At 43.3% G+C, this 14,728-nt stretch overlaps 1 protein-coding gene across 3 annotated transcripts in view; it reads right to left on the bottom strand.

Annotated features, from left to right (window-relative positions):
- Positions 1-48: 48 nt before the first annotated feature.
- LOC134648823 (protein phosphatase Slingshot) overlaps positions 49-14,728 on the bottom strand; it is a 35,661-nt gene continuing 20,981 nt past the window's right edge. For all 3 annotated transcript variants that reach the window (XM_063503388.1, XM_063503389.1, XM_063503391.1), the window contains 4 exons: positions 14,074-14,139; positions 9,566-9,760; positions 2,681-2,950; positions 49-2,440 (listed from right to left, as the gene is read on the bottom strand). In XM_063503388.1, coding sequence (XP_063359458.1) covers positions 556-2,440; positions 2,681-2,950; positions 9,566-9,760; positions 14,074-14,139 — 2,416 coding nt within the window. In that variant the 3' untranslated portion in view covers positions 49-555. The remainder of the gene's footprint in view (positions 2,441-2,680; positions 2,951-9,565; positions 9,761-14,073; positions 14,140-14,728) is intronic.

Raw genomic sequence — 14,728 nt, 5'->3', positions numbered from 1 at the left:
ACTATATATATATATAATAAAGGGTGAGATTAACAGAAACTTCCCCGGAAAGTTGTACATCAGTTGTATTGAATTTATTCTCTCTTTTAACATTTTTCTACGCACAAACAGCCGCTTAATTTTACGTGATAGACAAATACACTGTGATTTCATTTTGTAAACAGTATATAAAACTCTACAAAGATAAAATATCGAGTTTGGCAAGAATTCATAATATACGACTAGATCGGTTGCGCTGGCGCACCAATGGCCCGGCGGCCGCCGAAGCGCAAAGCGTACACGCTTAATGTTGTGCCTCTAAAACGGGCCGGTCGGCGGTTTTCCTTATTATCTTAACGTAAACGGATGTCAAAACACTTGGTCATTTCCTGTAGCGTACATTGTAAACATTACAAATACAAGCGGCCTAAAACATACTATAATAAATATACATCGAAACAATTTGTAGACAAATTCTTTACGACATCATTAAAATGAATTCCGTCGGACCATTCGCGCACCCAAATCACCGGTCTACATTCATAACATAATAAATAAAAAAAAACATAAATACTTCTACATAGTATTATATACAGGATTTGAACATCTATTGTTATTCGACCGATTCAAGTTGAGCCTCGTCAACGGGTGGGTCTTCCCGTGTTGCAACTGTTTTTTGTTTTGAGCTTTCGACATCACAGTCGATACCACCACATCGGAGTAGTCGAGCGGCGGGATCGACAGCACCGTGGGCGCGATCGGCGGCCGCTCCGCACCCGCGCTCGAGCCGCGCAGCGCGCCGCAGAACGAGTTGCGCAGCGTCGGCGGCCGCCGCGGCTCCGACGCCGACTCGCAGCGCGCCCGGCTCGGCCGGTCCCAGCGGTCCACCAGCACCCGCACCGACACGTCCTCGCCGGCCGGCGGCGAGCTCGGCACCCGCTCCCGCCCGTCGCGCGTCCGCGACTTGGAGCGCGCCTCGAACTCCTTCTTGAGGTTGCTGACGAGGCCCTGCGGCTGCGGCGCGGCGGCGCGCGGCAGGTCGCCGTACGAGGCGGCGGCCAGGCGGCGCCGGCGCGGCCCCGAGCGCAGCCACGTGTCGGCCGGCGCGGACGCGGACAGGCGGCCGCTCCACGTGGAGGCGCCGCGCTGCATGCGCGCCGCCGCCGTCACGAACTCCTTCAGTATGGCACAGGTTTCGTTGAACTTGCGTTCGTTGTCGGAGACGTCGGCGCGGCGGCGCGGCTCGGCGTGCTCGCGGATGCTGCCGAGGTCGGGCTTGGCGGCGGGCGCGAGCGCGGGCTCGTCCTTGGGCCGCTTGTCGCGCGGCCGCGTGTCGTACGAGCCCCAGGACGAGTGGCGCGACAGGTCGGGCACGACGGCGCTGTCGAACGAGCTCCACGAGCTCTGCCGGCTCGGCGGGACCTCCTCGTCGGCGGCCCTCTCGTCGCAGTCGTTCCGGTCGACTAAATTAGATAAAACGTCACTCAGTTTCGTCTTCACGTCTACGATACCACTGTCACTTTTCACTATATTATCGTTCACGTTCTCCTCGGGCTTCTGCCAGGCGGGCTCCCCGGGGTCCCACGTGTGTATTTTTTCAGAATCTAGATTCGAGGGAGGGTATTTGTGACCTAAGTTTCGCAGGGGGGACACCTGCGGGGGTTTGCCCGGCGGCTCGGCGGACGCGTCCGAGGATCTGTTGGTGGAGGACTCGCCGGTGGCGAAGTTTAGCCGCTGGTACCTCTTGTTCTCGCGCCGGTCGCCGGAGGCGGCGGTCTCGATCTCGTGCACGATGTGTTTGACCGAGGGCGCGCCCTCCTCCTTGAGGCGGATGATCTGGTTGGGCGAGACGCTGTAGGAGCCGTCGCCGTAGGGCATGAGCATGTGCCGCGTCTCGCGGGCGAGGTTCTCGAGGGAGACGGAGGTGGGAGGCAGCAGCTCGGAGGCCAGCTTGGTGTCGGGCGACCAGGACCGCGGTCGGCCCGAGTACGAGCCCGTCAGCGCCAGCACCAGCGGCGTCGGATCCGTCACTTTGTTCTCGCTCTTCGAAATATACTTTGGCGACTTGAGATTAGTTTCCGACTTGGACCTCTGCAGCTTCTCCTTGTTCTTCATGGCGTCGAGTATGCCCTGGTAGGTTTCCAGCTGGTTGAGGAAGTTGGTGTTGGGTTTGATGCAGCCCCGCTTCGCCTTGACGTGCTTGAGAGCCTTGTCGAAGTTCCAGTTGTACGCCTTCATGGCGTACGCGATCACGACGGACGCGGATCTGCTGATGCCCATTTTGCAATGGACTAATACTTTTGAACCTTCGTTCCTGGCTTTGTTTATGTATTTGAATGTGTTGTCCCAGTGTTTCAGTAGGTCAGTCTTTTCGTCGTCGTACACTCTTATATTTAGGTAATCGAACACACCGGGGAAAAAATTATCTATCTCTCGAGTCACATTCAATATGTGTCTTACTCTGAAATGAAAAGAAAAACGACATTCTTAATACAAACATGCATGATTCATAAATATAATAGTGCAAAATACACGTAACTTCAGTCTTTGTTTTATTATCAACTTTTTTATAGTTTTCCTTTTTATAAAAGCTGACATGTTTATTGCCAAATGTAACAAAAACTTTTATATTAATCACTGTTCACTAACTAGGTAATTGTTACATTATGGTGTAAAGGTAATGAATAAAATGGAACCGTACCCATTTCTCTGCAATTCCTCCAAGTTGCTCGCGTTCCACTCGGAGCCGAGGTACACGTGGTCGAAGATCTCTGTGGGCGCGTCCATCTGGCCCAGGATCGTCAGCATCTCGTGGTCGATGAACGACTTGTACTCGGCCAGGTCCATGTCCAGCTCGTCCTCGAGCCGTACTCGGATGGATTTGCTCGTCACCTCGTCTAGATCCACGCTCATCATGATTTCTTTGAGGGTGCATCGGATCACGCGTTCCGTTTCGTCGCGCTCGCGTGGCCTGTGGACAAGAGTTATGGCGTTATTCTTAAACGTGTGTCGAGTCTAACAAATCGTTGGTAATCGTTTGTCTCTATCATCCATTTTGACCATTCCATTTGTTTGAAAGAGACAAAATTTAACAGAGGTTGCTATTTTTTAATTAATAAGGGGGTTAGACTTTAAAGGAATGGATTTACATATACAACAACTTAGATTTTCTGATATTTGAGTTATTTGCTATTACTATACTTTTTCAGCTAAGAAGCGATTAGGTAATAATTAAATTGGATATAGCTGCCAAGAAATAAAAAATTGGCAAGAAAAGACATATTATGCAAGATTTTTATAGGACCCTGGACGGTCAGAGGTTAATGCATAAAATAGAGTTGTAAAACACGATGTTAAACAGAGTATTACAAAGTTTACCTTAAGTTTTTCATCAAAGAAGACAAATAACAACCTTTTTAGATCGGCAAAGTAACTTCATATATCGTCAGATTATTTCGTATATCCTAAATTAATGCATAGGTACCTACATAATACCCATGCGCACATTACTTTCATAAAGATGTAAGCGAACAAAATCACAATTGCTTCAAAGTTCTTAAATAATAATTGGCGGTAAATGCACACATGTTTAATTAACACTTTGGCCGACGTCCGATCAGATTCGAGGCCGAGAAACGAGGTCTAGGCGCTTGCATGCGCGATGATCTATTACATGCAGGTTAACTACAAAACACGCAACACACAGGAAGCGTTAACTTCTTTGAATAATCATTATACAACGCTACAACAATGTTATAGATTTCGAATATAACTATGCTATACAATGTCAATGTAAATGGGTTGGGTATGAGCACGTGTAGTAATAAATCATATGTGCAACTGCGCACGTTGCGCACTACAGCAATAATTTCGGCATTCCACAATCAGTTCTGGCATCTTAGCTGCCATTAAACAATCAAAAAACTATTTCTAGAGAGACGTGAAAATTAAAGAATTGTTCCACTGCGTCAGAGCAGATCTATACTATAGCAAGAGATCTACGAGGGGTGTTCAAAATATTCTCGGTATGAGAATGAAAACAAACAAGTACGAAAAGTTTGATATTTTTATTTTTCAATATACTCCCCCCCTATGTTCATACACTTAAAAGATCGATCAATTATTTTTTTTAATCCTGCATAAAAATATTTTTTATCTTTGGTGTAAAAATGCTCCTCCACTGCCGCCTTCAATGCTTCATCATCGGAAAATTTATTTCCACGCAGATCCTTTTTAAGATTGGGGAACAAAAAGAAGTCGCTGGGGGCTAAGTCAGGACTATACGGTGGGTGAGTAACAGTTTCAAACCCACATTCAACAATAGCTGCCTTGGCAATATGAGCAGTATGGACGGGGGCGTTGTCATGCAGAAGCATAACACCTTTGGTTAACTTTCCTCGCCTCTTTTCTTTGATTGCATCCTTTAATTGACGTAGAATGTTAGCGTAGTACTGTCCTGTGATATTTACACCTTTTTCTTTATAATCGATCAGTAATACTCCTTCACAATCCCAAAATATCGTGGCCATGACCTTGCCAGCTGAAGGGATGACCTTGAACTTCTTGGGATGAGCTGAACCCTTAATGTGCCACTGCATGGACTCTTGTTTACTCTCTGGGTCATAATGATGAACCCAGGTTTCATCTCCAGTAACTATTCTTTGCAGCACCTCATCAGGATTTTCACCGCACAGGTCAATAAAATCGGAACAACAAGCTACACGCATGTCTTTTTGAAGCCGAGTCAGCATTCGCGGAACCCACCTTGCACTTACTTTTGACATATTAAGATGGTCATGGATAATATCATGTACGGTACCAATAGAGAGATTGGTTACTTGTGCTATAGATTTTACCTTCACTCGACCATCTACCAATATAAGTTTTTCCACTTTATCAATATTTTCTTGTGAAGTAGCTACTACAGGCCGGCCAGGTCTAGGGTCGTCTTCAACACTCTCCCTTCCACGTTTAAACTCGCTTGACCACTTTTGAATGGTAGATAAAGAAGGAGCAGACTCACGGTAAACACAATCCATTTTCTCTTTTATGGTTTTTTGATTTTTACCCTGTTTTGTCAAGAATTTTATCACGCATCGATGTTCTAATTTAGTTAACATTGTCAATTCCCACATGATGTTCATGTTTGTTCAGCAATTGCAGAAAAACAAAAGAACATTTTTTTTAATGTCAATGAATAAACCTTAGCGGCCAGTAACGAAAGAAATTTTAGAAGAGGTTGTAAGATATCAATACCAAGAATATTTTGAACGCCCCTCGTAAGGTCCACCACCTTGCATTTTGGAGACAAAGCAAACCGCTTGGAACAGGTGTTCCTGGGGGTGATCTGAGCTGATTTAGCTCGGTTGCCGAGAGGTCCCCCCCAGCAGGTGGGCAGGGGAGGGGGGGCAAAAGTGCCTCCGGCGCGCCTCACTCTAAATTTTATATCTGCATACATCTAGCAACTATATCAGGTTTGGTGTCTTTTTCGTATAATTCGAGGATGGAGAATTCATTTCTGTGACTAAACTTTCACTCACCCATACAAAAAAATCGAGAAATTCAAAATTCCAAAAAAATCTTTACACTTTTTTTTTCGAAAATCCTCTACAAAATTAAAACTACGAGGATTTGCTTTACAAAAAAAATACCTGTCAATAGCCTAGTTATCCTTATATATAGAATAGTAAACTTCTCAATCATTTTTCTTTTATAACTCTGTAAAAAAAAATATTTATGTCGCGCGGCGTACCTGCATTGTAAGAGCAGTATGCAGCTTTTAGGATTTTTAAGTATGTTTTGATGGTTTCTTATAAGTTATTATGCTTCTTTTTGTAGATTACATTAATATATTACTTCTGGACGTGATATATATGCAAATATAAATGAAATATATAAATAATAATAATAAGTGGCAACACAATTCCAACAAGCCCTCGAGCTTGGTTCTCTCCCACCTTCCTTAACAACTGGTGTCACCTTCCTGCTCTTCAAGTCCGGTAGTACCACGGAAGCAAAAAACTACAGACCCATCACATGCTTGCCTATACTCTACAAGCTCCTTACATCCATTTTGAGAGCAAAAATCAATGCGCACATTGTCGCAAACAATATTTTGGCTTCCGCTCAAAATGGATGTAGGGTTGGGTCCCGTGGTACTAAAGAGCTCCTCCTCATAGACATGACCATATGCCAACAAATCCGGCGGAACAAGGGGGCCCTCTCAGCCGCTTGGATTGACTATAAGAAGGCCTATGATTCGGTGCCTCATTCATAGCTGGGGAGGGACTTAGAGCTGTATAAAGTTGATGCAGCTTTGAGAGCCTTCCTAAGCGCGTGTATGAGGCAGTGGACCACAGTCCTTCGTCAACCAGGAGGCGGGAATGACCGCTCTGGCCCGCAGGGTTTTATAAGGATTGAGCGAGGAATCTTTCAGGGTGACAGTCTGAGTCGCCTGTGGTTCTGCCTAGCTCTGAATCCCCTCATGAACCTCACCCTGCTGAAAGATTTGGGACTAGGTTGCCGGCTTCGGAGAGAGGGTGAAGTAATTTCTCACCTTTTGTACATGGATGACCTCAAATTATTTGCACAAAATAGCCAAGACTTGTTGGACCTACTGAAAACTACCGAAGTCTTCAGTAGTGCCATCAACATGGAGTTTGGTGTCGATAAATGTGCGGTTATACATGTAGAGCGGGGGAGGGTTGTAAATTCAACAAATTTACAACTCTCTGAGACAATGGCTTTCAGATCTATCTCTGAATCAGAAACCTATAAATACCTTGGTATGTCACAGTCGCTGGGTATTGAGGACGAGGGTATTAGATGGTCGGTGAAGGAGCGCTTTTTCAGTCGGCTCACAAAAGTCCTTAACAGTCTTTTGTCAGGAGGCAACAAAGTGCGTGCCTTCAACGCCTGGGTAATGCCCCTACTCACATACTCCTTTGGCATACTAAGGTGGACTCAGACCGAACTGGACGCCCTAGATCGGAGGGTCCGATCACTGCTCACCATGCATCGCATGCTACACCCACGCTCGTCAGTTATGAGATTGTACATCCCACGGAAGTGTGGAGGCCGAGGCTTCCTAAACGCCAAGGATCTCCACAACCGCCAGGTGTACAATCTCAGGAATTATTTCCTTAACAACGAGTGTGGAATGCATCGTGATGTGGTGGCAGTAGACAGGAACCTCACGCCGCTCTCCTTGGCAAACGAGAACTGGCGCAAACCTGTGGTACTAAGTACTGCGGATCGCAAGGCGGCATGGGAGAGTAAGGTGCTACACGGGCGGTTCTACAAGGCCCTCACGGGACCCGATGTGGACCTGCTCGGGTCGGTGAACTGGTTACGATTCGGGGACCTCTTCGGAGAAACCGAAGGTTTTGCCTGTGCAATTGCGGACGAAGTAATGATGACGAACAACTATCGGAAATACATCCTGAAGGACGGTACGGTCGACATTTGTGGGGCATGCCGCCGTCCCGGAGAGTCACTCAGGCATATCATTTCCGGTTGTTCTCATCTTGCTAACGGCGAGTACTTGCACAGACATAATCTCGTAGCCAGGATTATTCACCAGCAACTTGCTCTTCTATATGGTCTTGTGGACCGTGAAGTACCGTACTACAAGTATTTACCTGCGCCTGTTCTCGAGAATGGTCGTGCCACGCTCTATTGGGATCGATCTATCATCACTGACAGGACTATTGTAGCCAATAAGCCTGACATTGTGATAATAGATCGATCGCAACGTCGGGCCGTGCTCGTTGACATCACCATCCCCCATGATGAGAATCTCGTGAAGGCCGAGAAGGACAAGTCCAGTAAGTACTTGGCTCACGAGATAACCGCCATGTGGGATGTTGATTCGACGATCATTGTCCCGATAGTCGTTTCAGTGAACGGTCTAATAGCGAAGAGTCTCGACCAACATCTTGAGAGACTCTCGCTAGGTGGTTGGATCAAGGGCCAGAAGGCGGTGATCTTGGAAACGGCGCGGATAGTCCGCCAGTTCCTCTCTCTGCGGCCCTGACCACCGGCAGCTTGGGCCTTGCCCCGCTGCTGGCGGCACCCTAGGTTAGGTTTTTTATAATGTGTTTATATGTATTTTTATTGTTTTGTAAGTGTTTTTATATTTTACTTTTATATTCATATTATAAAAAAAACCTAACTTAAGATGAAAGATAAATAAAGTGAATAATAATAAAATGCTTTATTGCACACTACAAAAGAAATGTTACAAAAGTATGAACAGGTACAAAAATGTAGGTAACAACAGGCGGACTTATCGCTAAATAGCGATCTCTTCCAGACAACCTTCAGATAGTGAGACGGCGGAAAAGATTCAAGTTAACGGAAGTTAAATAAAGATGTTGGGTACTAATACCAACGGTCCCTGAGCGCGAGCGCCGCTGCACTGCACCGCATTCACCTCCGTTTAGATACCTACACTACACGCAAATTTAGTATAATTTTTATGTATACATATATAAGTATCTCAAAAGGCGTAGAAGATATAAGGTCACAATAACTAAATAAAAAATTGATCTGTCGTGAAACTATCCAGTAGGTAGACAACTCATTCTGCATAGGATAATCCAATATTCAGTTATATCGTACTTATTGTAAATTCCTTTATTGTTTTAAATATTTACTTTCTGTACCTACTTGCGTTATGCTGAATAATGTTTTGAAGTGAATGCGTGTCTAAACTAAATGCGTGTAGGTATACCTACTTCAGCACGGTCCGCCGTGCGACACAAAACATTTTTTTAAATACAATTATTAGTCAAAAATGGTTGATAAGTTTATTATTCTATATAGTAGAATAACTGGGCTATTCACATGCATTTTTTTTTAGAGCAGATCCTCATAGTTTTAATTTTGTAGAGGATTTTCAAAAAAAAAGTGTCAAGATTTTTTTTTTATTTTGAATTTCTCGATTTTTTGTATGGGTGAGTGAAAGTTTAGTCACAGAAATGAATTCTACATCCTCAAATTATACGAAAAAGACACCAAACTTGATATAGTTGCTAGATGTATGCAGATACAAAATTTAGAGTGAGGCGCGCCGGAGGCACTTTTCCCCCCCTCCCCTGCCCACCTGCTGGGGGGGACCTCTCGGCAACCGGGCGAAATTAGCTCAGATCACCCCCAGGAACACCTGTTCCAAGCGGTTTGCTTTGTCTCCAAAATGCAAGGTCCCCTTAGAAAACGGGATCTAAGATCTAGTACTACTAGACTTGCAAGACTGGAAGTGGAAGTTTGATCCGTAAAATATTAATCTTAGCCATAACTGACTAAGGGAGCGCTGGGACTAGATGCAATCGACATGCCATTTAGTTTAAGCTGGTGCGGTCAGAGTCACCACAGGCCTGAGTGCGCGCAACTCGACCGACTCTTGTAATAATTTGCTACATACAGTCAGCAGCAGAAGTTGCTAAGCGAGATTGATCTTGATGCGACGTTATTATTAAGAGAATAAGAGCGTGTCAAGGTAATTTTGAGTACCTCGCCCGCTTAGTAACTTCTGCTGCTGGCTGTACATCCATATTAGTTGTGCCACCAAAGGTTTTAAACTCACTTCAGCCGCAGCGAATCTGGCGAAGGTGGTCGGCGGGACTCGATGCAGTCCATGGCATGCCACTCGTTGAGGCAGGAGCGGTCGGAGTCCACGCGGGCCTCATAGTGCGCGCACCACGCGTGCGAGACGCCGCCCGCGAAGTGGTTGAGCGCCCGCGCTCGCCCGCTGGCGCGGTGCAGCGTCTGCAGCGCTGACCTGCAAGATAACAATAGGCTACATGACTAATTTTTTTTATGGTATCAATCGATCGGGTTTGTTTTTAGGATCAAATGTCTATATGGGACCCATTGCATTAAAGTAACACAAAAGTCAGAAATTGTAGTCAAAGTCCGACAGTCGCACTTCACTCGCGAAACGCCCTATACAAAACGGCCAGAGGCCGTGACGTCATCGCCCACGTTGTAGTATGGACAAAACAAGAAAATTGCGTTTTTGTCGGTGAAATATTGCGTTTACGTATATAGTTGCTATACAATATTTTTTTTGGTGAAACGTAAGGAATCGAATGGTACCCTTACTTTTATCGTTTTTGGAAGTAAAAAAAAACATAAATTTTGAAACTGTCAGGTCCTGTATTTTTGTAATTTTTCAATATTTTGTTTTATTATCCACATTATTGTGATAAATTGCTCGTTTGCTATCTATTTTACTAGATTTTGTTATAAAATTCAACATGTGTCAACATCCCTATTTACATTGGGAATGTCTCAACGTTAAATTGGCGTTGTAAAGGACCGGTTGCGCCGCACAGTTAGCGGACTTATCAACGTTAGTCAGCAGTGAACTATGGAACATGAAACTTCCTATTTTATAAAACGCCAAGTTTTATAAAATAGGAAGTTTCGACGGTAACAGACGTTTTGGCGCAACCGACCCTGAAACGCACCTAAGCCACGTGTATTCATTGTTAATTTCGTACGCTCGTGCGTATGTTGCTGTAAGAGTTTCTCCGTATTTCAATACGACGCAAATTTAAACCAAGCGCGTGGTCTAGCCATGCGCCGTGACGTCAGGGCTATAACCGGAAAATCGAAAATTCGAATACCTCTATTAGTAAAACATTTATAACTCTCACTCTAATCTACATACAGAGATAAAAGAAGTTTTACAACCTTAGAAATATCTACCGTTATGACCAATTTTTCTGCTTTACCCTAAGATGGACTGGTACAAACACAAAAGTACATATTTAAAATAGGTATGTGGTCAAAGGCGAATTTTTTACTCTGCATACTTTATTAGCACGTTAAGCTTTTAAGTGTCCATATCATAAACCGAACTCACAAGTTAAAGAAATGAAAAAAAAAATCATAAACCGGGGGACAGATCAGGTAACTATAGTATAGTGTTACAGGTATTACAGTTACGACCACTAAACCCGAAGACAGAATACGATAGAACAGAAACAACTGGTTAGAAGTGACCAAAACTATTCAAGACGGACACAACCTTTAGCAATAAAAATAACGACTTGGATGGATAGATGGATGAATCATTATCAGTGCATAAACCGTGCCAAGGTATTGCAAGAGAGTGATGACTGATGACCTCTTTCGGAACTACGTGAATCTATGACGTACGCACTGAAAACAGTGGCTGTTCGGCGGTTGTTGGCGCGAGTTTACTGTTTCGAGTCATTCACAACAATCACAACGTATAAAAATGTTACAGACTCGCCAACTCTTTATTGCAACCTGAGGAATTAAATCGTTGAGAAAAATTACAGGTCTTATGTTGATTTGTCTAAGATTGTCCCATAATAAGTTTTTATATATTTATTTAGCTTATATATAAATTTGGATATCTCCCATACGGATGAGATATATCCAAACCCCCATGTTCTTATTTTATATGTTTAGTGACTTCGGCTATGAATCAAGACATTGGTTCTTTTTTAATTTTAGTTTCGTATGACTAAAGCCAACAACTTCTAATCTACATATCTGGCTAGTGGCTAAGGCGGCTTCTGGCTTTCAAATTGCCAAAACAAATAACTATTAATAAGATTTATAATAATAGAAAGCTATTCTGGTAGATGCCATCAGCAACCGTCGTATAATCAATGCAAGAAAATCAAAACCTGCCAAGAACATGCAGGGCCATTATCAGTGTAATGTTTGCAGCCACTTTACTACTTTAACTAGTTATAAGTATATGCTTTAACCGTTATTAACTCGTCAGCGAAAATACTTTACTAGTGGTAGTTTCCATTTTAAGGAGCCTTTTACATTTGCAAAGTTGTTAAATACTCATCGCATAAGCATGTGTCAAATCGACTAACGATACCTATTTTAAATCAACTCTTCTTCACTACATATTTATTATTAGTTGGTAGTAAAATTAACATAATGCAATCAGTAACAGATTAGAGAATTATTTAACGAGTAATAGGGGTAACATCTAGATATGAGCGCCGCGCCGGCGCGCCGCCGCCGCCGACAAAATTTTCGCGCCGCCGCCGCCGACGCTGCGCTATCGGCGTGGCATCGGCGTGACCTTGGTAGTTACTACTACTTTCGGAATCAGTTAATATATTTTTAATCGAGTTTAGATCATTAACGGCGCCACTTCAAACAGTTTATAGGCATTCACAAGGTATTTTAGGCCCATATAATTCAAAAATATCGAAGGCAAATGCAAACTTATCTGTCTAGTAACCGCGCTACTAGTCTTGGGGAAACGAAATGATTTAATATCAATTTTAACATCAATATGCTTGTAATAAACATACTGATTTCCTTCCATTTTATTGTGGAACGTTCCACATTACAATTTATAGATTGTATATAATATACACTACACATATGTCAATCACAATTAAAAAATTAACTGTGATCAACTCTGGCTAACGTGAGACTCGAACCCACATCTTTGGATTACCGATTAACCGATCCAATGCTTAACTAATTTTGCCAGCTAACCATCCGTCATTTACCGCGAATTTAACCATTGCAAGCATGGTTAAAAGTCTTTAAAAGGCATAAAAGGGGGTTAATTTTGAGATATTAAGCGTTTCCACGTCCAAATGTCCGGCCGTTGGCTTCGCACGGAAGGGCGTCGGAATCCGGTCTCAATTAAACTTGGCCACTGTTTAAATTTCAAGCTTTGCTCTCTCGCAGCTCAATCTTTGGCCTTGCATCGCTCGCATGGAATTAAGCCGCTATCTGAACCTGCAAGTTTTTGGCCCTGTTTGGAGCTCAACTTTCGGCCTGTTTTAAAACGCTTGAGCATTGGTCCTTATCCGATCTTAGCTCCATTGCAGCTCGGCCTTTGGCGTCGCACGAATGCGCCCGCAGGAAAGCTCCAGATCTTTAACACTATGGCTTCAGTCTTTATCGGCCTGCGCCCTCGCTCTGCTCTCTTGCAGCTCGGCCTTGCACAGAAGCGCGCCGCAATCGGCGCTCCAGGCGTTCGGCCGTCAGCCAAGCTTACACTTGGCGTTCGATTCTTAGCTGTATGCTTACCTGCAGCTCATCCTCTGGCCTCGCATTGGGAGGCGTCGAAATCAAGTCTTCGGTGTTACATGGAGCTCGGCGTTGGGCCTCACTTTTTGACATAAATCGGTTTTGTTGAATCGATATTGGTTAATGACGGAGCTCGATTTTCTTTGGACTGTCGACAAGACGTTTCCCTGATACAGTCATTTCACAATTTTTAACTTAGCTCAAAAGATAAGGGCCTCGCTAAGATCTTACGGCCAGAGCCTCACCACGGTCTCGGTGCGAAAGAAAAATTTACATACCTACTTATTTGTATAATTCTAGAATATTTACCATTCAACCACCCTGCAATTGATGAAATTATGCTCGAAACGACTAGTATTGTTTACATATCTACCTGATTGCTGCGCCCATCAGGGTTTCATGTGTCATTTGTGTACCTACCTATACTCTTAAGTACTTGGAAAACCTGTAATGTACATGTGAATTGCAATAAATAAATACAAATACAAATACAAATACAAATACAAATACAAAGATTAAGACCGCCTCTGATGCCGCGCGATACCGCTTATCCACAGTTTATACGATATCATTTTTTTTCGTACCATTATTCAATAAATTATCATTGAAAATAAAAAATGCATTTATTTCATAACTTTCCTACAGCAAAAACATGTTTTTTCGTTAAAATTTTGGTTTGAATTCTTTTTTCATTCATCGAAGGTGTTTCAAGGCCACGCCGCCGATTCGCCGCCGCCGCCGACCAATTTTGACCGGCGCGCCGCCGCCGGCTAACTGCCTATCGGCGCTCATATCTAGTAACATCTATAAGTTAAATTATACTCAACAATTATATTATAGTTTGTAATCATTAATCAACTGCATGAAAACGTGACTTAATAATAGATAAATACATATCACTATCTAAGTATCAAGGAACACTATTGTTAAATGGCACGTTTATTATTTCTCATCTAATGAGGTCAACATTGACAGTGTCCACGCGTCACGTTATATTAGTATTATTTATATATGACGTTAATCATAATCTACGGCTGTACTCACCACATGGCCTGCACAGACACCGGCTTGAATATGTGCTGTTGATTACACACACAAACGCTGAAGCCCCTGGGGACAATGAATGCTTAATTAGTTATTGTCCTAACACTTTAAACGCAGTAAGCGAAACGACTTCAAGTTAAAATGCCCACTGTTCGACAAATACGGCACAGTGGCTCTTAAATAAAGTAGCTAACCATTTTTAGTTTCAAAGGAAAATGCAGCTGCGATAATAACAAATGTTTTAGTAATTTGTCTGGCTCAATTGAATGTGACAGAATATTATTTACAAGCTATATTAATAGGTCAATACGGGTCAAATAACGTGTCAATTTAAATGTGTTCAACTTTTATAGTTACTAGGCCAATTACGGCAGTATCAGCGCCTGATATCGACTTAATTAAATAAATGCACTATATTACTGTGAGTATTTATTGTCTAGGAAGACGAGTAACTAATGTAGCTCTCAGTTAGTTATTGCAAACACAAATTACGGTCACAGATACAATTCATTATTTTCCTTATAGTAATATTCTAATATAGAAACAGCATGTGCTTAGTGCTCACCACTGACACGGTAGTAAAATTATTTATGCTTTTAACTATCAATCCAGGGTTGGAATGCCGCGTGGTGGCCGGCTTTAGAATAGCGCCAAC

This window comes from Cydia amplana, chromosome 6, assembly GCF_948474715.1.
Source record: "Cydia amplana chromosome 6, ilCydAmpl1.1, whole genome shotgun sequence".
Taxonomy (NCBI): Eukaryota; Metazoa; Arthropoda; class Insecta; order Lepidoptera; family Tortricidae; genus Cydia; species Cydia amplana.
This window is presented reverse-complemented; position numbering and strand designations above follow the sequence as displayed.